At 30.0% G+C, this 24,641-nt stretch overlaps 3 protein-coding genes across 4 annotated transcripts; 2 read left to right on the top strand and 1 right to left on the bottom strand.

Annotated features, from left to right (window-relative positions):
• Window positions 1-4,245: 4,245 nt before the first annotated feature.
• LOC113384390 (F-box only protein 28-like) lies at window positions 4,246-11,465 on the top strand. 2 transcript variants are annotated; one of them, XM_026622107.1, is made up of 5 exons: window positions 4,246-4,528; window positions 5,891-6,139; window positions 7,920-8,103; window positions 8,270-8,510; window positions 9,750-11,465. In XM_026622107.1, exons 1-5 carry the CDS (start codon window positions 4,259-4,261, stop codon window positions 10,459-10,461), a joined length of 1,656 nt encoding a protein of 551 aa, XP_026477892.1. In that variant the 5' UTR covers window positions 4,246-4,258; the 3' UTR covers window positions 10,462-11,465. The 2 variants fall into 2 exon arrangements, with proteins under 2 accessions (XP_026477892.1, XP_026477891.1); XM_026622106.1 differs by having other exon boundaries at window positions 7,920-8,115.
• Window positions 11,466-12,085: 620 nt separating this feature from the next.
• On the top strand, window positions 12,086-17,750 carry LOC113386344 (little elongation complex subunit 2-like). The gene is made up of 12 exons (XM_026624130.1): window positions 12,086-12,349; window positions 12,780-13,119; window positions 13,241-13,374; window positions 13,444-13,694; window positions 13,784-13,936; window positions 14,585-14,723; window positions 14,788-14,828; window positions 14,907-15,838; window positions 15,901-16,045; window positions 16,187-16,412; window positions 17,207-17,324; window positions 17,718-17,750. The coding sequence occupies exons 1-12, from the start codon at window positions 12,225-12,227 to the stop codon at window positions 17,748-17,750; spliced, it is 2,637 nt and encodes an 878-aa protein (XP_026479915.1). The 5' UTR covers window positions 12,086-12,224.
• Window positions 17,751-17,823: 73 nt separating this feature from the next.
• Window positions 17,824-20,277, bottom strand: LOC113384949 (cleft lip and palate transmembrane protein 1 homolog). The gene is made up of 3 exons (XM_026622729.1): window positions 20,052-20,277; window positions 18,167-19,799; window positions 17,824-18,043 (listed from the first exon to the last, which is right to left on the bottom strand). Exons 1-3 carry the CDS (start codon window positions 20,115-20,117, stop codon window positions 17,850-17,852), a joined length of 1,893 nt encoding a protein of 630 aa, XP_026478514.1. The 5' UTR covers window positions 20,118-20,277; the 3' UTR covers window positions 17,824-17,849.
• Window positions 20,278-24,641: the final 4,364 nt, after the last annotated feature.

The following is a 24,641-nucleotide window of genomic DNA, read 5'->3' as shown; positions in this document are numbered from 1 at the left end:
AAATAAGAAGTAAATCCATTAAGTATGTATATAATACTTTGTAATATTTGTCATAAATGTAATATATACAATACTCGATCATAATGTTTTTAATTTTGTTTGTTATTTCAAATTAGTCGCTAGTAATTCGTATCTCGCGCTCTATCGAATCGCTTTGGCCTAGCAGCGACTAAAAGCGGCGGCGGCCATTCCGGATTGTTTGGTTGTGTACTCCACTGTCGACTCTCCACTTCAGACCACAGACCTTTTGACAAGATTGCGCCTTTCATTCTATCGAGGTCTCGTTCTAGCGCTGCCAAACGGAGAAGCTTCACAAAACACTTCTCTTCAATTCATCAAATAATATATATTTAAGTCAACAATTTTATTATATTTTATGTTCAGTGCAAGTAAATAACATCAAATGTTCTAATTAACGTTCCAAAAGTGTTTCACATCCATTAAATAAGCCTGAAGAAACTAGTAAAATTGCTCCGATCGGTGGGTAAGCCATTTTAGATTTTCATCAATCGTGGCATTGTTATATTTTTAACACATTTTCTTGTTTATTTCTGTACTTTTAATTTGTGTTAGCTTAATATTATCTAAGAATAATATGTCTAGATTGATAAGTTTCAATGACCCTGAACATTGTGTACCAGAATAAATTTCTAATTGAATAGAATGCTTCGATAGATTACTGTGGAAATCGTTTTTGTATTTTTTTTTTCAAGCACTACAATTTGTCTCCACTCATAATATAAAAGTGCAAGTTCATGAAAATATACTTAAAACTCTTAATTTTTGTATTTACTCACACACAACACACATACATATTTATGTATGTATTTTTTATTTTAATTATCTGAACTAAAAGCCTCATTTTTTGTCATTCAACTTTTAGTTATTTCATTCTACATTTGGGGGTTAGAATATCCTCTTCTTCGGAAACTTTGTAACTGAATCTTGCTTCATCAAAAATTGTAATTGAAAATATATCAAGACATAATTGTTTATCTTAGTGAGAATGTACTAGCACTCAAGTATAATTTAGACAATTAAGATAATAATTATAACTATAGCTATCCATTGAATATATATTCGATAAAATATTGTTGATAGACACCTAGTTTTTCTGACTTCTCGGACTTCTGTAATATTCATCACATATATTTTAATTCAAATGTTCCTTCTGGTGAAAGTTTATAACTAAATCTTTTTTCAAATCACTTATCAAGTGTTGAAGTGCACTTCACCAAAAATTATATTGGAAAATATATCAAGCCATAATTGTTCACCTTAGTGAGTAAGTACTAATTCTAAAGTATAACTTAAACAATTAAGATAATATATAATTATAGCTATCCTTATATTCAATGAAATATTGTTGATAGACAAGTTATATTTGCATTATGTTTTCGCTGTATTATGGTCACCTAGTTTTTTTGTCACTTCTCGGACGTCTATAATATTCATCACACAAAACTCCTTCAATTCAAATTTTCCTTCTTCCTACAATTTATTACTAAATCTTTAAAAAATTACTCAACAAATGTTGAAGCACACATTCACCAAACATTATATTTAAAAATATATTGTGCTTTAATTGTTCACCTTAGTGAGTACGTACTAATACTCAAGTATAACTTAGACAATTAAGAAAATATAGAGTTTAGAAAATTAATATCATAAATAATAATAGCTATCCATATATTCATTGATGTATTGTTTGAAGACAAGTTATGTTTGTATATTTTTACACTAAATTACTTTCACCTATATTGTAACTTCTCGGACTTCTGTAATATTAACTCTTTTAATTCAAATTTTGCTTCTTCCGAAAGTTTGTGACTAAATCTTTTTTCAAATCACTCAACAAATGTTCACGTGCACATTCGCCAAAAATTATATTTAAAAATATATTGTGCCATAATTGTTCACCTTAGTGAATACATACTAATACTCAAGTATTATTTATTCCGTTATTTCATTGTGTAGCCCAGAGAATAGTTGATACAATAATAAAAATATGGAATAAAGTAAAATACTAAAACATATTCGAAAAGAAATATACAGATTAAGTTGAGCATGTAAATATTTGATTTATTGAAGTATTGTGACAATCGATATCTTTATTGAGTTAATGTCAGAGGACATTAGTATAATAGACGAATTTAAGAGCATTAAATTTCAAACTAGGATATTTGAAATATATTTCTATTCTTGAAGATAATCTAGGAATGTGTTGGTCAAGAACTTATGGACAATTTATAGCATTATTATAAAGTTTATATAGGAACAAAATACTTTCAATAAAACAACATATAGCAAGATATGATATGCTGAAGTCATTAAGGGGGTCTTCCTATGTGATGAGTTGAAAAAATTGAATTTTTTTTTATTTCATATTTCAATAGATTATACCTTTAAAAATAACATATTAAAATTTCAAATCGATATCTCAAATAGTTTTTGAGTTACAGCCATTTAAAAAGTATACATATAGTATATAGTACAACGATCATTTTATCTTTAAACGCGTTTTTCTCAAAACTGTTTTTCAAACTTGTCTCCATTGTATCTGAGAAACGGCTGGACCGAATTACTTGAAATTTACAGGGCACATTCAATATATTTAAACGCATGGAATGAACTATTATCAATCAAAAATTTCAAAACTTAGATTTTTTATAGCAAAAAAACAAAAAAAAAACGCCTAATTTGCAACTTTTATTTCAAATGTCTATAAAACATCCAATTTTTTTTGTATTCATTTGATTGTAGTTCATTCCGTGCTTTTAAGCCTACAAATTAAAACTCCGTTTATTTTTTTTGGTCAGATAAGCCGATCAGCCGGAATCGTGGAGACAGTGGGAGCTTTTTGAGGGGGGGTGTTTAGAGCGCTGTAACTCTAGTTGGACTAAATTTTTTTAGCTGAAATTTTATATTTATACTGTCCAAATATGTATTAATAAATGATAAAAAACTTGAAGCTCTAACTCTTTACTGGTCGTAGAAAAAAAAATCTAAAATATCCCTAAAAAACAGGCCGTCACATAGGAAGACCCCCTTAAGTAATGTGTTATGTTCTAACTATTACTTTAGTACAGAAAATTAATTTCATATTTAATATTTAAGGCAAGATGGACATATTCTCTACACTAAATTCCATTTATCTTTATGTGATAGAAAAACCATTTTGTTCTTCCTTAGTTTTCTGATTTAGTTTTTTTTGAGATTTTTAATGTGTATATACATTATAGTAATCGCAAAAAAATCGAAAATGAAAATTTTTATATATCTTTACGTTTTAGAGGTTTCTGAACATTTTGGAATACCTTAGAAAAAATAGATGTATGTGTGTGTGTGTGTGCAGATACAAATTTTCATCGACGATTTTGGGAACACGGTTCAACCGATTTGAATGATTCAAAAAACATTCGATTCGTATTGATAAGGAGACGTGCTGATTAGTTTTTGGCATAAGCAGGTCTAGCCGTTTCGAAGATCTAGTGATTTTTTCACTAAAAAAAGAAATTCCATTTTGAGGTCATTAGACATATGCACATCAAATTATCAGATATTTTATAGAGATTTTAAAAATAAGTATAAATTTTGTGTACATTCATATGGGGTTCCGTACCAATGTTTAATCACAAAAATCTAATTTTTTTGGGTGTTTACATTTGTTAAAAATATAATTTGTGATAAATATGTATGGTTGCATTTTTGCAATAATGTTTGATTGATTTTTTTTGTTTTTTTTATTTTGTGTCAGTTTTTAATACATTTTTTACATAAATAATAATGCATTTTATAAATATAATACATTTTGATTTCACTTGAAATTAACAGCTGCTTTAATAACGTAGCTTTTTGTATATAAATTTTGGAGTGTTTAGAGAACTTGCCTAATTGATAATCTGCGTGAGGTGCTATTATTTTTAATTGGTATTTCATTAGCTATGAAAATTCAATAAAGGTATATTCTGGATATTGCTAGTGGTTTTAAGTTAATTACAAAAGTTTTTATGTGTTACTTACAGACTTAATAAGTACTTTGCTAAATCTATATGCATTTGCTAGGTACCTTCCAGTAGAATTATTCAAGACATGCCTAATGAATTGTTTGACTTTAAAAATCATTTAAATACAATATTTATGATTTTGTTAGGATTAATTTGACCTGTAATTCAAGTTTGTTTGTTGGCCTTTCACAAATTCTAATTGGTTCACAAAGCATATGTATTTATAATTTCAGCAATCAGCTTTCACAAAAATGGTCTCCACAAGGCAGATGACAAATGTAGGGGGCTCCAGTCCAAGTTCGGATGAAGCTGAAACCGGGACCAGACCCCCGCGACATAATTCTGTTATAACAATTGTTTCAAGTTCTTTGATACAAAATTCTGCAGCAGGTCCCTCTAATGCAATTTCTACAGTGTCAGCACCTCCTCCTCGAACAATTAATTTGCTTGATTTGCCACAGGAGGTTATTGAGAAAATTCTTTCCTATGTTGGATATAAGAAAGTTTCTCAAATGCGTATGGTAAGCAAATTTTTTATATTTTAATATTTATATTAATATTCTATGATTTCTTGTTCATATGAATTTCGGAATTAGTGATATATTTTTATAATAGAATTTATTAAAGTAAGCAGCTTTTTTGTGCAGGATTTATTTAATGAATTATATATTTTATAAAAAAGATATACTTTAAATATGACATCGGTTTGTCATTGTAATTAGCATTTAGGACTTGAACCTTTATTAAGTAATTTCTTATTAATAAACTCTATAATATTATTCCTTCACACAGTGGTTTATGTTAAACAGCGCCTAAAGAAATATTGCTTTCACATTTTCACTCATCATGTAATAATTGTGTTTGAAGAACTTTATGTAATAAAATTAACATACATTCATTGACTGCTTTTACTTTTTCGCTGACGATACAATCTTATTTTTTGAGTAGCTGTAATATCTGTCTTGTCTATAAAAATATTTTCCATTTCAAAAACTTCAAAGATTCATAGAAACTATGAATAATATAGAAATAATGTCAATAAACTTATGTTTAGTACAAGGCACAAATGTTTAATTTGTTTTATTATTTTCAAGGAACAGGGTAAAACATTCTTCTGATTCAGGCATTTTTCATTAAGTCAAGATTTGTACTAGGATGTAACCTTAAAATGTTTATTTATCTATGCCGATTTCCTTGTTAATATTGGTACGCATACAACGTATGGTCTCTAATCACGTAAAGGTGCGTCCACACCTGAACGGCGACAGCATAGTGTGGCGCCACGACGATCACGAACGAACATAAACAAACATGGCGAGCAATGTTCCGCAACTTGTCGGTACATCAAAGGGAATTGTTCGTTCATGTTTGAACTCGTATGTGCAGTGTGGACGCTACCACGAATGTAGACAAACATTTTTCTTTTTTGGTGTTAAAATGTGCATTAATGCATTAATTTATGTTGTATTTATTATAAGATATTGCTGTTATTGACAAATTTTGTAAATTTGATGACTTTAAATAATTTTTCTCTTTCCCGCCACTTTAAATAATAAATCTGACGTTTCACGGTACATCCTCGAACAAAAAGATTAAACCCTCACTGCTTTGAGGCGTTTGTTTGGAATTTTTCGCGTTCGTTCGTGTTCTTGTTCGTTCTATTTTGTATTTTCTTGTTCGACATGTTCGTTCGTGTTCGTTCGTTAGGTGTGGATGCACCTTAACACGACGACTAATCACAATTGACCCTTATAGAAATGATTTCATCGAGAGCGAATGACGTACAGTACGGGCGTAACGCTATTTCCGTTGCATTTGTACAGATTTACACCCTAGCCGCGCCTAAAGAAGTTTTACTTAAAACATATTTTATTTTTATCCAGGTGTGCCGTCAGATGAACACGACATGCTCCGCAATCTTGAACTCTACATTTTCTCGTCTTCAAACTCAAATGCTTGTTAGATTCCAATCAATCAAATCTAAAATGCCACGCAGAGAATCTGCAAGGCGCAATCATCCTCTCGCTTGTGAAAGCGATATCATTGAAACGCTTCATATGCGATTGACATTGCTTCAAATGACTTTTGGTAAACATATAGAACGTAGACATTGCTGCTTCTTTCCAGGAGAGGTGAGGATTTTTTAATACAGTTTTATGTATGTTCTACAATTTTGACTGCTATTAAAACATAAATGGTATATATGTTACGGTAAATGTGCATATTTCGGTGAATGTGCACATTTACCGGCTCATTTGGCGAATGTGAGTTCAACTCGCGCATGTGCGGTTGAAATACTAATTCATATATTAATAATCATATTTATATTTATATTTATATTTTTATTATTTATTTTAGACATAGCCATATTAATATCCATTATTTATTATTCACTATTAACTATTAACTATTTATCAACTAACAATCTATATATTAACTATTAACTATTTATCAACTAACAATCTATATATTAACTATTAACTATGGACTATTAACTATTTAACCATTAACTATTACCTATTTAACTATTTTTAATTCACTATTTACTATTATCTATTCACTATTTGCTATTAACTATTCAGTCATCACTATTTACTATTTTACTATTGAACTATTTACTATTAACTATTTAATATTAACTATTAACTATTCATTATTCTCTATTTACTATTAACTATTCAGGTATCACTATTCACTATTTACTATTAACTATACAGTTATCACTATTCACTATTTACTATTGACAATATCACTATTCACTATTTTACAATTCAACTATTTACCTATTAACATTTAACTATTCACTATTTTACTATCCACATTTTAACTATTCTTAATGCACTATTTACTTATAACTATTCACTATTTACTATTTGACTATTCAGTTATCACTATGCACTATTTACTATTAACTATTGACTATTCACAATTCATCTATTTAACTATTAACTGTTAAACTATTTAGTTATCACTATTCACTATTCACTAATAACTATTTACTATTTACTATTCACCATTAACTATTTAACTATTTACTATTTAACTACTTACTTTTTAACTATTAATTAGTTACTTAAACTATTAACTATTTACCTATAACTATTGAACTATTAACTATTCACTATTTATCTATTCACTATTCACTATTTAACTGTTCTAAATTCACTATTTACTATTTTACTAACAATTAACTATTCACTATTTAATATTAATTATTCATTATACACTATATTACTACTTTACTATTCAACTATTTATTTTGTGTCGGCCGTTTTACACAACATTGTGTAGATTAAGACTAAATCATTCTTACGCTCCGTTCTGCCTAAGCAGAATTGGGATCGATATCGATCCTAGTTGCTACTGCTTGGGCGAAGCGACTAGGGCGGATGCAGAGCACATCATCATGGAGTGTAAACGTTGGGAAAAGGGCAGACAAAAACTATGGGAGGAAATAATTAAACAAAAAATCTCCCTTCCAATTAATTTTATAACAGTGATGACAGATACAAGATTATATGGAGCTCTTTATATTTACATCAAATGTAATAATATAAAATTATAAATGCAATATACATAAAACCATGATATATATGTAAGAGATAGCGTAGATATTATGTAATTTAGTATATGGCTAATGTACCAGTTTATAAAGCCAATAAAATAATAATAAAAAAATAAAAAAAAAAAAAAACTATTTACTATTAACTATCAACTGATCAACTATTTAGTGCCAAATACGCACGTACACCATTATTTTAAATTGATTGTTTGAGAACTCCACATTCACCTAGCGTTTTGGGGAATGTGTACATTCACCGGTGAATTTACCGTGAATGTGCACATTTACCGTAACATATACATAATGAATAATTTTTATTCGGTGAATGTATATATGTTTATATTTTGCAGATTCTGGATGAGGTGTACAGGATATTGCACTACATTCGTGTAACTCAGAAGCTTGCACGTCCTTACAAAGTAACTGATGAATTATTTGATCTGAGCACTATGGCCATGGAGTATTTTAAAGAGCGAATTGAGCCTGCCCTGCCAGAAATAGCATATTTTGGAACAGATTTTCTGGATTTCACAGGTACATTTACAGGTGTGTACATATTTTATTACAGAGTCATAAGCCGCTGGAGTGAAAATTACTGCTCTGCTGTCAACATCGTATCTGAGTTCATAGCATTTTCACAGATTTTAGGTTGATAATGCATTTTTTATTCAAATGTTCATAATTTTATATATTTTTTCAGGTGGATCAGTTAGCAATTCCTATCTCTGTCTGTCTTCTGAGCAATCACCTGTGCATTCTCATGATTCGTCACCACCGCATGATGGGTGCGCTTCAAAACAGGGTTCTCCTTGTTCGCCGGACCCCCACGATCCGCGGGAAATGGTGGATCAGAGGGCTAGTTCGGGTTCTAGGCGTACTCTTCCACGTACTAATATGGTGCTGAGAAACCGTATACACAAGATTAAACAGGGGATGAAAAGGTTGGTTAAATTAACTTACTTTTGATTATAGTTCTTTTTGTACTTTGAGTATTTAGCTTTTTTATGAATTTTAACTTTGAACTTATTTTTGAACAAATACTTTTTTCAAGTTTGGTTTCATTTGATTCAGAATGACTTGAAACTATGAGAAAACGTTCAAAGTGTGTTAATTTTGGGAAATTAATAAAAATATCTATTCTGCTTACGCATCATTTTTAACTTCCCGTAGGGTAAGTTATAGTAATCGCAAAAAAATCGAAAATGAAAATTTTTATATATCTTTACGTTTCAGAGGTTTCTGAATATTTTGGCATACCTTAGAAAAAATGGATGTGTGTGTGTGTGTGTGTGTGTGTGTGCGTAGTATGTATGTGTGTGCGGATACAAATTTTCGTCGACGATTTCGGGAACACGGATGAAGCAATTTGAATAATTTAAAAAGCATTCGATCCGTATTGATAAGGAGATGTGCTGATTAGTTTTTGGCGGAGGTAGGTCTAGCCGTTCCGAAGATATGGGGCAAAAAGTGCCAAAAACGGTACCTCAGTTTTTAATAGAACGGAGCGTCCGATTTTAATAATTCAAGATTTAATTTTAAAGACACATTAATACGTCAAGATTTGATCAAATTTTTATAAGGGCAGGTTTAGCGGTTTCGGAGATATAACGAAAAAAGTAAAAAAAAATGCCATTTGGCGGTCAAAAATGATCATTAGACATATGCACATCAAATTATCAGATATTTTATAGCGATTTTAACAATAAGTATGAATTTTGTTTACATTCCTATGGGTTCCGTACCAATGTTTACCCGTTAGACAGCGACGCGGCGCTTACGCGCTTTATATTTTGTCTCTATGCATTTAAAGCAGTACGATTGCTTTGAAAAAAAGTTCAGATCTTCCAACATATGTCAAAATAAAGAAAACATTTTTTGTTCAAAAAAAAAGATTTAAAAAAAAAAAATTTAAATAATTTTTTTTTTCAATTTTTTTTTTCAAAAAAAAGTAATTTTTTGTCAAATTTATAGTTTCTTAAAAATCTTATTTTTTCGAAGTAATTTTTTTTCAAAAATGTTAATCGTTTTTAAAAAAAATAATAATTTTTGGTACGGGAAGTTCCAGCAATTTGCCTTAAGGCACGATGCCCTAATTGCCTTAAGACAGAATTCCACTTACAGCTAGTTTTTTTAGAATTTCGGTGACCACCAAAATTGATACTTACTTTTTAATATTGTAGATACAACAGTCAACTAACCCTATTGCGCAATGAGTTACGCAGCTGTAAACGAAAAACGGCTGAACAACAGCGTCAGATATCAGAACAGCAAAAGCAACTTGCTGAGCAACAAAAACAGACACTTGAATACGCAACACGGCTTGATGAAAATGATAAGAAAAATGAAGAGACGTCGCGGAAATTTTCTACTCTGCTGCAGGAGCTTAACAAATGCAAAACTGAACTTCAATATTGGAAATCGAATAGCCCGGCTAATCCACCATTCTGTAAAACCTGTGGAACAAATGTATTATTGAACTCGGATGAGTTGAAAGCTCTTGTAAACCAAGGTGTAAAGCCTGAGGATGTAGGTTTAGATTTCAGTCGTGATTCTAATGATTCAGTGTTTGAAAACACCTCTAAATTGCCAGAAGAAAATTTAGAGGAAGATAAACAGAAGGAGGTGATTTTAAATACAATAGAACATTTGCCAAGTAGTGCTGCAGAAACAAAAACATTGAAATCGGTTGAAGCTAAAGTTGAAGACCAAGATATTGACTGTTCAATTTCCAGTAGTAGCAAAGCCACTGATGCTGTCGTTACAAATTCACCCAAGGCTTCTAAAAGAAAAATCGAAGAGGCGTCCGCTGGCTCTCTGGGAGAAGGTGCTTTAGCAAAGAAATCACGAAGGAGCTTGAAGTCGCGTTGTGTTAAGGTCAGAACAGGAAAATAAGCTAGTATTAATGTTGAGATTAACTTGAATATTATTTTTTTATCTCATGAATTAAGACCAGTGACTAATAGAATTTCTAACATTAACTTAAATTTTATTAATAAACTATATGTAGGAATGAATAACGAATGTGTGCTTGATGTATCTGCAACGAAAGAATGGGAATATTATAATGTTATATCAAAGCACAGAGACAGAAATCATTACATTTTATCATAACATCTGGTATATTATTCTGTTTCTTTTATTTATGTGATATGCAAGAATATTGTCATAAAAATGATATAAATATCAAAAAAGAATATAGTTTTGGAAATGACTGTTTTCACTCAAATTATAAAACTAAAAAAAACATATGTATTATATGAATATTACAAAATTTAACAATTTTATATATATTTATAAGTATGACTACAAAAACTAATTAAGCTTAAAATTGCAATATAGATCAGGTCGTACGCTAAAGAGTACTCATTAATATAATTTTGATTATCACTTTAATTTTATAAAGTTTCATGTACATAAATGTGTGTTATAACCCAAACTACAAAGTACATACAAATTTAGAAATTAGATATTAAGTACAAGAAAATCTAGTTATAATATTATCAGAGTTTAGTTTGAATATTATTGTCAAAGTTTCATGCATTTTTTTCCTCTGTTTATTATAATATACAAAATTGAATGAGTAAACAAGGAGGAACGCATGGATCTCAAGGCGGTTGCTATATTTTACAAGTACTAATTAGCTAATTTAAAAAAGGATTTAAATTTATTTTATATTTAGTTATCCTGCCATTATTATATCAGATGGATATCAGGAAGCCCAGTGTTTCTTTAATTGTATATATAATATGTTGAAATATGCTTAATGCTAAAAATTTATATTACCTACTCTCTTACACGACTTTTGTATCTACCTATATTGATATGTTATGAATAATCAGGACTGTTGTTCACGGTTGTTGATTTTATAATTGTCAATGTTTTACCTTTTTTGTAACATGGAAGGTTTTAGTTGAAAACTCTTGAAATACCATTAATTATAAATTGTAGATTGTGTAGAATAAAACACAAAATTATTGAGTAATTCATTATATTAGAATGTCGTAGCAAAACATTTTTAAAATAAATTTGTTTTAAATTACTTAAATTATGGTTTTATTATTTATGAAAAAATATTGGTGGGAGACTTCTAGCAATAAATTTTGTCAAATTACTCCAAGTTTAATATGAAAACACCCCTTTTCAGTTAGATTGGGTGAAACTAGATAAAATTTACTACATTTCTGTGGATTTGATATTTCATTATTTAGCAATAAATAGAAAATTTTGGGACATTTTTTTGATTTTTGTCAGTTAGATAGAATGAACTAGATAAAATTTACTACATTTCCATGAAAACAGTTATATACAGTCCGATATGAAAGTTTTGAATAAAACGACTTTGAATTTGATATTTCATTATTTAGCAATAAATAGAAAATTCGGGAAATTTCTTGGTTTTTGTCAAATTTGAAAATAACGGCAAAACTTTGCGAAAACGGCAAATCGTTGTGTAGCTGTCAATTTAGCTAATGTGTCTTGTATTGTATTTATCAAGAATTTTAGGTTATGTGCATTTGATTCATAACATAGTGAATACAAAAATGATATAATGTAATAAAATTAATTACACAATAATCAGAGTGAATCAGAGCGTTTAAAATAAAAATATATATTTGAATTAAATCACGAAAAATAATAAATAGTATTTGTAAATAATGGATGAAGCAGAAAAAGATTTGAAAAAGAAGAAAAAAAAGAAAATTATGAAGAGAGAAATGAAAAAGAAAAATAAAACCACAGATCCCAGGGATATTTTCTCAGACTTTTCTTTTGTTCAAATGTAAGTTAATATTTAATTTTGATGAAATTATTCATTATATATTCAAGTATTTAGTACCACGTTGTTTGATAATTGTTCAGTTAACAAATTGCATTAACTAATCTTCTTCAATAATAATTTTAAGTTGTTTTAGCTTATTTCTTCTATATATGTTGCTATATCATTTAGAATTGTATTTTTTTTTTAATATTAAGTAAATGGAAAAATGCTGTTAACTATTTTTTTATGTGAATCAATTTACTGTATGTCGATAATCACTGTCCACAAATTTATAAGGAAAGTTAATGTACTAACATATATTTGTGTTTTTCCTTGATGTTTTCTACCACATTCATACCCATGCTTAATTATAGAATTTAATTTAGTATAACTTTCTTAAATAGCAAATTAATTATATAGTTATTTTTATTAATCTGCGGAATCTTTTCAGACCTTACGGCCTGCATTTCAATAACATCAAAATAACAGATGAAGTATTGCAAACCTCTGCACATTACAAACTCTCATATGATGAATTTCTACCTCCTGAATGTTTCCTTAATCAATCAGAGTGCGATTCATCTGATTTGGATTTATTAAGAAGCAAATTTTTAGAAAATAATAGCTATACTTATACATATAAACAAAAATATAGAAAATTTGCACTTGTGCGTGTTCAACAATCATTATTGGAAAAAGCAGAACATGAGCAATGTTTGAGAGGACTCGAAATCATTACATCTGGCTGTAAACCAACTTTGGAGGAAGAAACAGATGTTTCAGTATTTATGGTACTGTTGGGTATAAGATTATTATTTATAACTGAACAAGACAATCTTTGCTCAGTACAAATTATGTTATTTTTATTATTAATTAAACTGACCATTATTAATTGTTATGTTTTAACTGCAGAACTCAGAGAAGAAACGATTTTCTGAGTATTCAAAATTTTCACAATATGTTGAAAATATATGGAACAGGAAAAACAAAGAAAGATTGATTTATATTCAGCCTGATTTGAAGAATTTTATTAAACTTTATTGGAGGTAATTTTATGAACTTTTCTATTTGAAACAATTTATATTTGCTTTCTAAATTAGATAACTAAATTTTAGATGGCAACAAAATCGTGTTTCTAATTATCCCAAAAATTATAAGGTCATGACTATGCTTCCCCTAGAAAATAATTTAAAAAGTCAACAGAAAACTTGTATTGATATTTTTCCAGAAAATATAGTCCATCAATATGGAAAGTCGATGCTTTTAGATATTAATGAATTTAATTCTTGTTCTAAATGTATAAATGATTGCAACACCTTGGAATCAAAAGCAATAAAAAGTAGAAGTGACAAGACAAAAGTATCAGGTATTGTTTTAGAAATATGTCATCTCTGTTATTTCATTATTTTAAATTGAATGCGAAATTTAAGATTTTTTTTTTCTCAAAAATTTTAGTGAGTGAAGATGAAGTCTGTATCGATATGGCAATAAAATACAATGCTAATATTGTGATATCATCAAGTGGTTTAAAATGTTTATTAGATAATCATCCACCAAAATATTGCAGGGAATGGATCATACCAATAGTTATTAAGGAGTTCGATGTTGGTAAGGTGTTTTATTACTTTTATTACTTTTATTAATTTACATATTGTGTTATTTAACTCTATACATAACGAAAATGCTTTATGCTGTTGACCTCTGTTCTTATTGGAAAATTTCAAAAAATATCAGAATTTAAAAGAAAAAATTCTTACAAAAATTTGTTAATATTCCGAAATTTTCAAAAAAATCGAATATTTTCAAAAAATTAAAAAAAAACGTTTTTTTAAAAAAAAATATAAACTTCTAACAAAATTATCAAAAAAAATTAAAATAAAAAAAAGAACAAATTTCTTATAAACATACAATTTAAAAAGCACTTATAAGTTTACAGCAAGCATTTATAGTAAATAATCTATTTGAAATTATTCAAAACGATTATTGATTATTTTCATTTCTCGAATGTTTAATTACGGTACGGGAAGTTCCAGCAATTTGCTTTAAAGCACGAAGCCATGCGCTCCACTAGTTTTTTATATAAATTTTAGATATTTAGTACAGTCAGTACAGCATTTACTGATAGTCTGCTATCAAATTAAATAGTATTTATTTCATTAATTATTTTATTAAATCTAGTCATAATAATATTTTGTACTAGTTATACCCTTGAGTTAATCTGTGAATATAAATTTGTTATTATAATTGCTGTTTTAGATTACAAGAAACAAAAAGTGGTCTTTGTGGAAAAGCCTTTACCTTCACTCAGGTATTCAATTCATCAACAAAATCAATGGGCTAATAAAATATCATTAAAAACTAGTACTATATTTGGTTTTGAAAAATTGCAAAGAAGGTAAATTTAATTTAAGCTGTTACAAACATTTTTCTAGTATGATAATAAATTTTTATTTTATTAGAGCTGCCTATGAAAGGAAAGTGAAAACTGAATTAATAAAAAGTGAGGATGAAAGTTGTAGTGATTCTTGCATAAAACCACTGTACAACACTTCTGATTCTAAAATTAATATTCATTCAGTTCAAGATACTCATGAAGATCACTCAGAAAAAGATCAAGATAATATAAAAAAAGAGCCACAGGAACATGCAAAAGATGTTGACAATAGCAGTAAAAGTTTAAATGTTGATGTCACATATTGCCCTAAAAGTCCATGCAATATTACTGACGATGTAGGGGTTTGCACTGAAAATACAGAAAATGGCATTATGAATAAAAAAATAATTACTGTTGAAAATCAAGAGTGCATCAATAATAAAGAAATTGACCTAAACATTGTCAAAAGTGAAGATAATAAATGTAATGATCATGAAATCAAGTTAAGGACACCTAATAACAATATTTCTTCACTTAAAAATCAAGATGGTAGTGATGATAACAGTGATTCAGATTCTGATGATCTATTAATTGATGAAGCTTTTGATAGTACTGATACTGAAGCATGTAATACATTTTCTAATAAAAGAGTTACCAGGAGCATGACAAAATCCAGAAGTGCAAATGCATCATCAGAATCTTTATCAATAGATTCCCCAGGAAACACAAGTTACACATCTATAAGTAGTAGACGTTCTAGATCCCCATCAACTCGTTATAAGAATAAAGAAAATAATGTCAGTGAATCTGAAAGTTGTAATAAGTCAAGTATAAAAAGTGCAGCATTGGAAATGAAAAATATGCAAGAATATTGTAATGATTTACCAGGAAACTTAATAAAAAATGAGACTATTAGTATTAGCAGTAACAACTTTGCAGATACTGAAAATGTAGAAAACAAAAAACGTAGACTTTCTACAGGAGAAGATGTTGAATATAAAGAGATATCTGATCCTCTTACAACTTACAGAATGTGGAAGTTAATTGAGAAGTCTGATGCTGAAACATCTTTGTTACAAAAAAATAGTAGTAAAGAATTAAAGCTTCTAATACGAACTAAATCACACGGTAAAGTGGTGAGTAGGATTTAGTTCTAGTTTTAGTTGGATATTTGTAATGTCTTTATATGTATTTCTAGAAAATTGGTGAAGTTGAAAAAGAAGTAATATTGATGCCAAAGTTGGAATATCAAACAGAATTTGGAGCTGAATGCTGTAGTCTTAGTGAGAGCATCAGACAGTGGTGTTCTTTGTTTTTCCAACCTGATACAACTTTACTTAGAGGTAATAATTTTAAATGGAAATAATTATAGACTTCTTTGCGCAAATGAACATAAGAGTCTACTTATATGAATCAATAAAACAATTTTAATTATTGTACTTTTACACTTGAAAAATTACTGAATACTAAATATTTTATTACAGTTCGAATGCATCATGATTCTTCCCGGATTTCAATGCATGAAATGCTTGATTTGAATGGAGTAACAAATGAAGTCTTACGATTACACAAACATAATCCAAAAAAAAATCTGAATCGTCTTTTTCGGCTCTTAAATATCATGCACTCTTCTTTGTTACCTGGCTCCTATATTTTGAAGCACGATGTGAAGATGGCAGAAGCTGCAAAATTATACATGGCAGACAATAGGTAAAAATATTACATATACGAGGTGTGTTCAAAAAGTACCCGGAATTACTAATAATTAAATTTCGCGGGTCTGGAGTGTCTGATTGTCAAAATTTATTTTTTATTGTGTTGGTATACATGCCCCTAAAGTATGATGAAATTTTCAGCTATATTCACTGTTTACTTTGTCTGTGGTAGTCGCTAAGGTTCGACGTGTTTTTCTGAGCTCGGCGATTTTTACAATGGAAGAATTGAAAAGTCAAAGAATTTGTATTAAATTTTGCGTAAAAAATGAAATAAAGTGTTGCAAAGTGCAAAAATTCACCAGATATGGCTCCGTGTGACTTTTTCCTATTCCCAAAGTTGAAGAGGCCCATGAAAGGACGGCGGTTTTCCTCGATTGAAGAAAATCGCTGAGAGTGCTCAAGGACATATCAAAAAGTGAATATCAAGGGTGCTTCGAAAATTGGAAAAAACGCTGGCATAAGTGTATTATATCTGGGGGGGACTACTTTGAAGGGGACCACATTAATGTAGACGAATAAATAAATATTTTTTTGAAAAAACGAAAATTCCGGGTACTTTTTGAACAGACCTCGTATATATATATATATATATATATATATATATATATATATATATATCATTTTTTATTTTTGGTTTTTATTTTTAAACAATATTATATTTGACACTTTTATGAGATACTTATTGGAATCATTTTATTATTGTGCATGTACATATTTCTTAGATTGGGTTGCTTTTTTCTTAATGATTTTAGTTGCAGATTTTTTTAATGATTGTTATTGATTTTTCAGTTGTGACTCTAGCAATACGCAGCTGGATTTACGTCAACTATATGAAAATGTTACCTTGGATAAAGTTTCTCTAGAGGAATCCATGTGGAATCCAATTGATCCATTTATCATTACTCCGGTGAGTTTAAACCATTTTTCCCTTTGTGCTTATTTACTTTGAAACAACATATCAGTATACATATTATTGAATTTGATTATAGGAACACAAGAGACTAGGTATTTTACCAAGCATGTTTGCTTATAAAGAAGAAAATTTAGCAAAATCAAAAGGAAAAAAAAAGAAAAAAAAGAAAAGTTTTTTGATTTTGAAATAATGTTTATAAGTGTGAATATATTTTTTTAATATATATTATGGAATAATGATCACAATATATCAGAATTACATTAAAACATCAGGTATGTTTACTACAATTTATTTAAATAGCTTACTGACATATTAATAACAATGATGATCACATTTCTACAACATAATCATATACAATAACATTTTCATTTGGTTTATGTTTATCAGGAATTTGAATATAAAGAATATATCTTCAAATAAATTCATTTGAAACGTTTTGGGACTAAAAGAATATGAAGATTTTAATAAATACAATGAAAATATGAAAATTGGCATTAATTCACTATAAAAGATGTTTTATTAGTCATCTTTCTTTTGTGCTTCTGTTTTATTTTCATTCGAAGAAGATTCCTGACTTTCATTAATAGCTAATGTTCCATTCTGTTTGTTCTTTGCTTCGTTTTCCATATCGGCAGAGAAACCAAACTCATTGATTCTTGATTTATCAACCTTATATATCCAACGTTGATACAGGAAAATGAAGAACACAATATCTGGAAAATTTAGAAATAAACATTAATTTAATGAAATGAAAAATTTGATCATGAATACAATATATAATACATCTGATAAAATACTTTTATCCATTGTATTAAAGGTTTTGTAATTGTACTCACCATCTCGGAAGCATCCCAGCCTGTACATTGTTGGCATTTTGATCACAAAAGCAAAAATATCATCAATAAAAGTATTTAAAAATTTATATGACATCATTCTCCATGGAAGGTGTGCAACACTCTTCATTTTGTAATTAATGAATAATTGTGGTGTCATCATTATAAATCCAAATGTTAATAAGAAACCATATAACATATTTAATGTGAACGAATACCATCCTTTATGCTCTTGGTACAATAATGAATATACTCCATAACCAACAAGTAATGGGAAACACAACCATGAAAGATATCGGAATGCTAATTGGTCATATTGTCTTGTACTTGACTCAATATATGATCCCTTATCAGTAAATTTAATTTTTGGTAGAAATCCAAGGATTTTATGATCCCTATTTATACTTATATCTACGACTTTCTGTATTTTCCAGATTTCTATTGCTAGTCCTAGAAAACAGCTTATTTTTATCATAGCATTTGTTTCATTATCCAGAACATACAAAAGAACTATAACTGATTGGAATACATTGAAAAATACAGATCGTACAGATAATCCTTCTAAAGATTTTCGATTATTCCAAAATTGTATATCATTTTTAAAAGCTAATAATTCGAAAACACTATGTAGAATTGAAATTACTACTGTTAGTCCTAATAAATAAGGATTTGTATCCAGAAGTGCTTCCTTCAAAGAATCTTGATCCTCTTCATTTTCATCTGTACTAAATATATTTCCTGACCACTTTGATCTCATTGTCTGTGCTGAATACATTTGCCATTTGATCATCGACAGAGGCTGATAGGTCAGATGTAATTCTAATTCATCAGTTGTACTATTTATTGGTTTATAATCTCTGATCATGTTCCAGAAGTCATTCACAAAAAGCACAGGAGCATATCGATTGCCCGGTAAAAAGTGAATATGTTCATCTAAAGGTGAAGGAACAGATCCCCGAACCCATTTGGTATGGTCAGTAACTAAATTTATTGTTAAATTTGGATGCCAATGTGACAAAATTTCTTCCTTCATGTATTTAGATTTTTCTAATTCTTCTTCAGACTTTTCTGATTCGCCTGTTAACAAGTTGTGTGTTTGAACATACCTTAATTTTTTATATTTGTTTAGGCGATGTACAGTATAGCCCATGTTGGTATTATACCCATTTCCTTTACTTGGATCAGGTGATATGTCCTTATAAGTAACATATATATGCAAGTAAAATGAACCATTATTTCTCATGTTCTTTGTAGTTTTTATCTGTATATTTGAACTATATGTTCCATCAAAATTTTCACCGGAGTACCAATCACCATAAACCAAACTTTGCTGTTTCCACAATAAATCATATTGTGTGAAGTCTTGAATATCACTCTCTGATAAGTAAACATGTAGGTCAAAGTAGGTTCCATTTAAAAATGCATTTTCAGCTGCCCTCCGCAATGATGGATCTGCACCAGCACCAGCACCAGCTGATTCTGTACTTGTGTCTGCAGGCTGTGAAGATCGGCGTAAAAATGATGTTATAAAATAAATAAATAATGCTCTTAGCAAAAATGACTTCATCATAGCCATGAAAGATTCCATTTTGGTTGGTTGCATTCTTTCTCTCTGAGTACGAACTTGATCATCAAACTGAAAAGTGAACAAAACAAATCAAGAATTGAAATAAAATATTATAAATTTGTCTATTGAGATATCAAAAATGTAATTTTGCCAAGTCATACAGAATTTTTTTGTACTTATATTATATTGTTAAAAATCAATTTCATATTTTATATTTTAATGAAATTAAAATAACATCTGAAAAAGCATACTGGTTTTAAACTTGGCAAGGTATATTTATTTAAAACTTATTCATTTTAATTAAGCATGTCATTATTTTACCGAAGGTTCGCCCTCAGCGACCGCCGGGGCATTTTCATCAGTTGTCGTTTGTTCAGGTTGACTCATAGTGATATTTTAATTTAATAAGTATTAATAATCTAAGAATTATTTTATACAAATCATGTCCTTTTATATTAACGTGCAATCCCCAGCGAATGAAAAATTACATACGACCCGCACGATAACCCAAATGTCAAATAAATGAATGATTTCGAAACGTTGTCATTAGAAGGTGTCTCTAGTGTTTGTCAGCACTCTTGACAAAACCATCTTTGGTTTCTGTCTGAGTGCCGTAACACACACGAACGTTTGGTTCTGTGCAAAATGATAACGAAAAGTTTTATTGTTCCTGGTGATTTCCGTTCGAGTTTAATTTATTTAAAACACGGTGATGGGACTCAATATATTGAAAAGAAATGGAATAGTATGATAACCTAGCAAATCTGCGTTAGGATATTACCTGTTACCGTTTATGCTTTTTTATCTATGGCTGTTATCATGTTTACTTATCTATGGCTGTTACATAGACCTTATACTTAGAAATTGTATAAGGTCTATGGGCTGTTATCATAGACCTTATACAATACATGGACTGCTAGTTGAGCGCATAAAAAGTGTCAAAAGATGTTCTATGGTATGAGGGCAACGAGGGTAATTTTGCGGCCGAGATATGTCAAATACGAACACGAGCTTTACCGAGATTAGCCGAATGCACTCGATCGCTTAAATTTTACAGTTACTTGGGTTCACGTGATGTTTGATCGTTCGGGTTTTTAAACTAAAAGAGGATAAAAATATACCTGTTGTAAAATTGTTAAATGTAAAATGTCTTCTAAAATGTGTTTGGTCTGTGGAAAAGTGCCTGATTCACGAAGCAAAGGTGTAACTTTTCATAGGTAAGTTTAACTTTGCATAGATTAAATTATATAAATAAAAATATATCCTGGAAATACATTCTACAACTATTGTTTACATACAAGTTTTCCTATACATATGGAACTCAACTAGAAATAATTCTATATTTTTAGTATATAATTTAATGTCCTTAGGAAAAATAAGGAAATATTTTTTTACATATAATATATTTAGACATTTTTATCTATTTTAATCAGTTAATTCAAACATATAACAAGTTTTTGGACAGTCATATGCAAGGCAATATTTTCTTGTTTATCTACAGATTTCCTAAAAATAGGGAAAACAGTTGGCTACAACTATTTAATATTACCAAGGAGTCACTGAAAACAAAAATTGAATCTTATTACCTTTGTAGCAGGCATTTCTTCTCAAATAATTTTTTTGTTGCCAAAAATGGTGCAAAAATATTGAAAAGAAATAGCATTCCATCACTGCGCCTGATTAGCGAGTAAGTTACATTTTCTATTATTTCGAGTAATTCAATTATGCATCTCGATGTTGAATTTGTTTACTTAAGCTTACATCATGTCACTAAGTGATGTTTCTTCATATTTATACATTATTGAAATTTTTTTTTAACATTATCATCTACACTCTTCAAATGTAGAAATGTTTTACAAGTAAGAATAGGAAAAATTCTTAAACCATCCGAACCAATGAGCACCGTGGATCAAAACATTGAAGAAAACAACAATAATGAATATCCGGCTGCCATCGGATGTAATAAAGATTCCAAAAATAGAAATCTTTGTCTCGTGTGTCGCAAAAATACAAAACCAGGAGTGTCTCTGTTCCAGTATGTTATAAAAAATGTTTTCCTACATGTAATGTTTATATAAAATTCAGTTATTTACATAGGCATTCAAGTCTTCGATGAAAATCACTGATCACAAAAAAGACGAAAAAATATTTATTGTTTTTAATTACCTCTGAAAGTTTAGTACATTAAGTAATGAATATGACTCTATATGTTTTTAGTATTCCGCGTGATGAACATAGAAGGAAAGAATGGTTGACAGCATGCAACGTATTTGAGAAATTTATAACAGGGCGCCTATGTAGCGATCATTTTACATCTTCAGATTTTTTGGTGACACCTAGCTCGACAACTCGTCCACTTTTGAAAAGAACAGCTATTCCATCTGTTTTCTTCGATGACGGAAGACATGAAAATCATTTTGCTGTAATGAAAAAAGAATGGTATAATTGTATAATAGAAATTGTTCTATCTATTACTTAAAAATAGATTTTTTGAGATGAGCATTAACAGCGTTCATGTTCTTAATGAAGTATATTTATAATATTGAAATTGATATTGATTCCACAGTGCTTATGAGAGAAACAACCCTCAATCGATGGAAGAAGCTGACTCTGAAAACATGGAAATGCTGGTCGATAAAAATAGGAAGCATTCAAGCTCTGCAGTGAGCAGCGAAATTCCTCATCACAGCTTTGAAACCACTGATAGTACAGATCAGATGGCAATTCAAATGAAATTAGATGCCGAAGCAGAAGATGCGAAAACGACTGGAAAAATTGTTGAGTTAAAACACTTATGTCATCACGCTTCAACTGAGAGACCTCACACACCGGTAGAAAATTGTACCCGGCCGCCCCTTGATTCCACCTCAAGTAACGTTCTTTCATTAATATAATACATAGTTTAATGTAAACTATGTAATATACATTTTACATACAACTATATATTGTTTTTCAGATACTGTTGCCTCTGAATCATTGCTGGACGATAGAACCTTCATGGAGGCGTCAACCCCAGTTTCAAGCAAAAAAACAAGATACCCTGGTGATGTTTGTACTTCAAACATAAGGACACCAGCAAGAAAATCTATCGAGTTTTTGAAGAAGTATATTACTGTGAAAAACAAGACCATTTATAAACTCAAGAGACAACTTAAAAACAAAAGAAAGTGTATCAACAATTTACGTGATGCTGTAAACTACATGAAGAGGACATTTCTTTGTAATTCTGATGCAGCACAGCATATCACTGTAAGTGAAATGTTATCATCATAGACATTGTATTACATATATTGTATTTATAAGGTATTTAAATTACACCTTTTCTTTTTAAGGACAATATGCCTGATGTACTCGGTAATTTGAATAGCAGAACCTCCGAAGCGAAACGAACGAAATATGAGCCTGAAATTCGAAAATTTGCGATGACCCTACAGTTTTACTCGAGTAGGGCCTACGATTTCGTTCGTCAAAAATTTGGGAATTTATTGCCTGCGCCATCGACAATTCGACAGTGGCTGTGCGTGTTGGACTCGACTCCGGGATTCAATAGAAGTATTTTGGAAAGACTTAAAATTTATGGTGAAACTACAGGTTAACCACTTGTTTGCAATTTCATCATTGACCAAATTGCACTCAAGGCGCATACTACAACAAAACATGGAAGGCGTTTTGGATATATAGATATTGGGGTTGATCCATTCACCAAGAAACCTCTCTGCGAGGAGTCTCCTGACTTGGCAAACCACGCATTGGTGTTTATGGTGGTGGATTTGAAAGGGCAATTCAAGGCCACCCCAGCTTATTTCCTTATCACCAAATTGAATGGAGTGGAACACGCTAACCTTGTACGGATAATGCTGAATCTCTTGCATGAGTACGGCGTCAACGTTCATTCCATGACCTATGACGGTGATCGAGTGAATGAATCCATGGTGCATTCACTGGGAGCACGTACGAAAATTGAATATTCCGGTGCAAAACTTTTCTTTCCTCACCCAGCAACTGGTCACAGTGTGTGGTTATTTCCAGATTCCTGCCACATGTTGAAAAATGTTCGCAACGCACTTGTAGAAATGGAAATGTTTACTGACAGCACAAACCAAACCGTTGACTGGGCACACATTTTAGGTCTATGCAAAATACAGGAAGACCAAGGTCTTCACTATGCAAACAAATTGACAGAACGACACATTCATATTTCTGAAAATAAGATGAATGTTAGATTGGCAGCCCAGGTTCTGAGCAACTCTGTGAGTGAAGCGTTGATGGCTTTAGAACAACAAAATATTATTTCTGGTTGCAACATTCAAGGAACAGCTGAATTCTGCAAAATCTTTAATGACGCATTTGATATTTTAAATTGTAGAAGCATAAATAATAATATATATAGACAGCCCTTCAGAATTCCATTATGCGAAGAGAACAAGCAAAAATTGAAGAAACGTGCAAAAGAAATTGAAAATTATATATTAGGATTGAAACATCGAGAGCAGCTTGTAATATCGGGACGAAGAAAATGTGGATTTGTTGGTTTCATCATTTGCCTGCGGAATATTTTTTCTCTTTTTGAAGACCTCCAATCTATATACCAATATAATATCTCCTGACTTACAAACTGCTTCAGGATTGCTGGAATCTTTCTTCTCGGCATTCGAATGCGAGGTGGATTCACTAATAATCCAACTTGCTATCAATTTCATTTATGCAATGCGACGTTTGACTTGCCATCAAGAAATTATAGTTTTCCGATAAAGGAAATTGTTCTCCGGATAAAATTCCGATTTTGACGGTTGCAAGTACAAAAATATTCGGAAAATCTGAAGTCGAACAATGATTATGAAGATGAAGAATTTCAAGAATATGAACTTTTTGATTTTAATTTTGAAATACCGTCGCAGTTCGTCGAAGAAG

Source organism: Ctenocephalides felis, unplaced genomic scaffold, assembly GCF_003426905.1.
Source record: "Ctenocephalides felis isolate EL2017-DRISC unplaced genomic scaffold, ASM342690v1 CF-g0.4_SCAFFOLD_03571, whole genome shotgun sequence".
Classification (NCBI taxonomy): Eukaryota; Metazoa; Arthropoda; class Insecta; order Siphonaptera; family Pulicidae; genus Ctenocephalides; species Ctenocephalides felis.
The sequence above is the reverse complement of the archived record's forward strand: the minus strand, read 5'-3'. Positions and strand labels throughout refer to the sequence as shown.

What these genes read in the sequence shown, in the direction of transcription:
- LOC113384390 (XM_026622106.1), top strand. Translation starts at nt 4,259, where the DNA reads ATGGTCTCCACAAGGCAGATGACAAATGTAGGGGGCTCCAGTCCAAGT. An exon ending in AAGTTTCTCAAATGCGTATG is followed by an intron (nt 4,529 to 5,890) that starts GTAAGCAAATTT and finishes ATTTTTATCCAG; the next exon opens with GTGTGCCGTCAGATGAACAC. An exon ending in GCTGCTTCTTTCCAGGAGAG is followed by an intron (nt 6,140 to 7,919) that starts GTGAGGATTTTT and finishes TATATTTTGCAG; the next exon opens with ATTCTGGATGAGGTGTACAG.
- LOC113386344 (XM_026624130.1), top strand. Translation starts at nt 12,225, where the DNA reads ATGGATGAAGCAGAAAAAGATTTGAAAAAGAAGAAAAAAAAGAAAATT. An exon ending in CAGATGTTTCAGTATTTATG is followed by an intron (nt 13,120 to 13,240) that starts GTACTGTTGGGT and finishes TTTTAACTGCAG; the next exon opens with AACTCAGAGAAGAAACGATT. An exon ending in CTAAATCACACGGTAAAGTG is followed by an intron (nt 15,839 to 15,900) that starts GTGAGTAGGATT and finishes ATGTATTTCTAG; the next exon opens with AAAATTGGTGAAGTTGAAAA.
- LOC113384949 (XM_026622729.1), bottom strand. Translation starts at nt 20,117, where the DNA reads ATGAGTCAACCTGAACAAACGACAACTGATGAAAATGCCCCGGCGGTC. An exon ending in TCGCTGAGGGCGAACCTTCG is followed by an intron (nt 19,800 to 20,051) that starts GTAAAATAATGA and finishes TTCACTTTTCAG; the next exon opens with TTTGATGATCAAGTTCGTAC. An exon ending in GCTGGGATGCTTCCGAGATG is followed by an intron (nt 18,044 to 18,166) that starts GTGAGTACAATT and finishes TAAATTTTCCAG; the next exon opens with ATATTGTGTTCTTCATTTTC.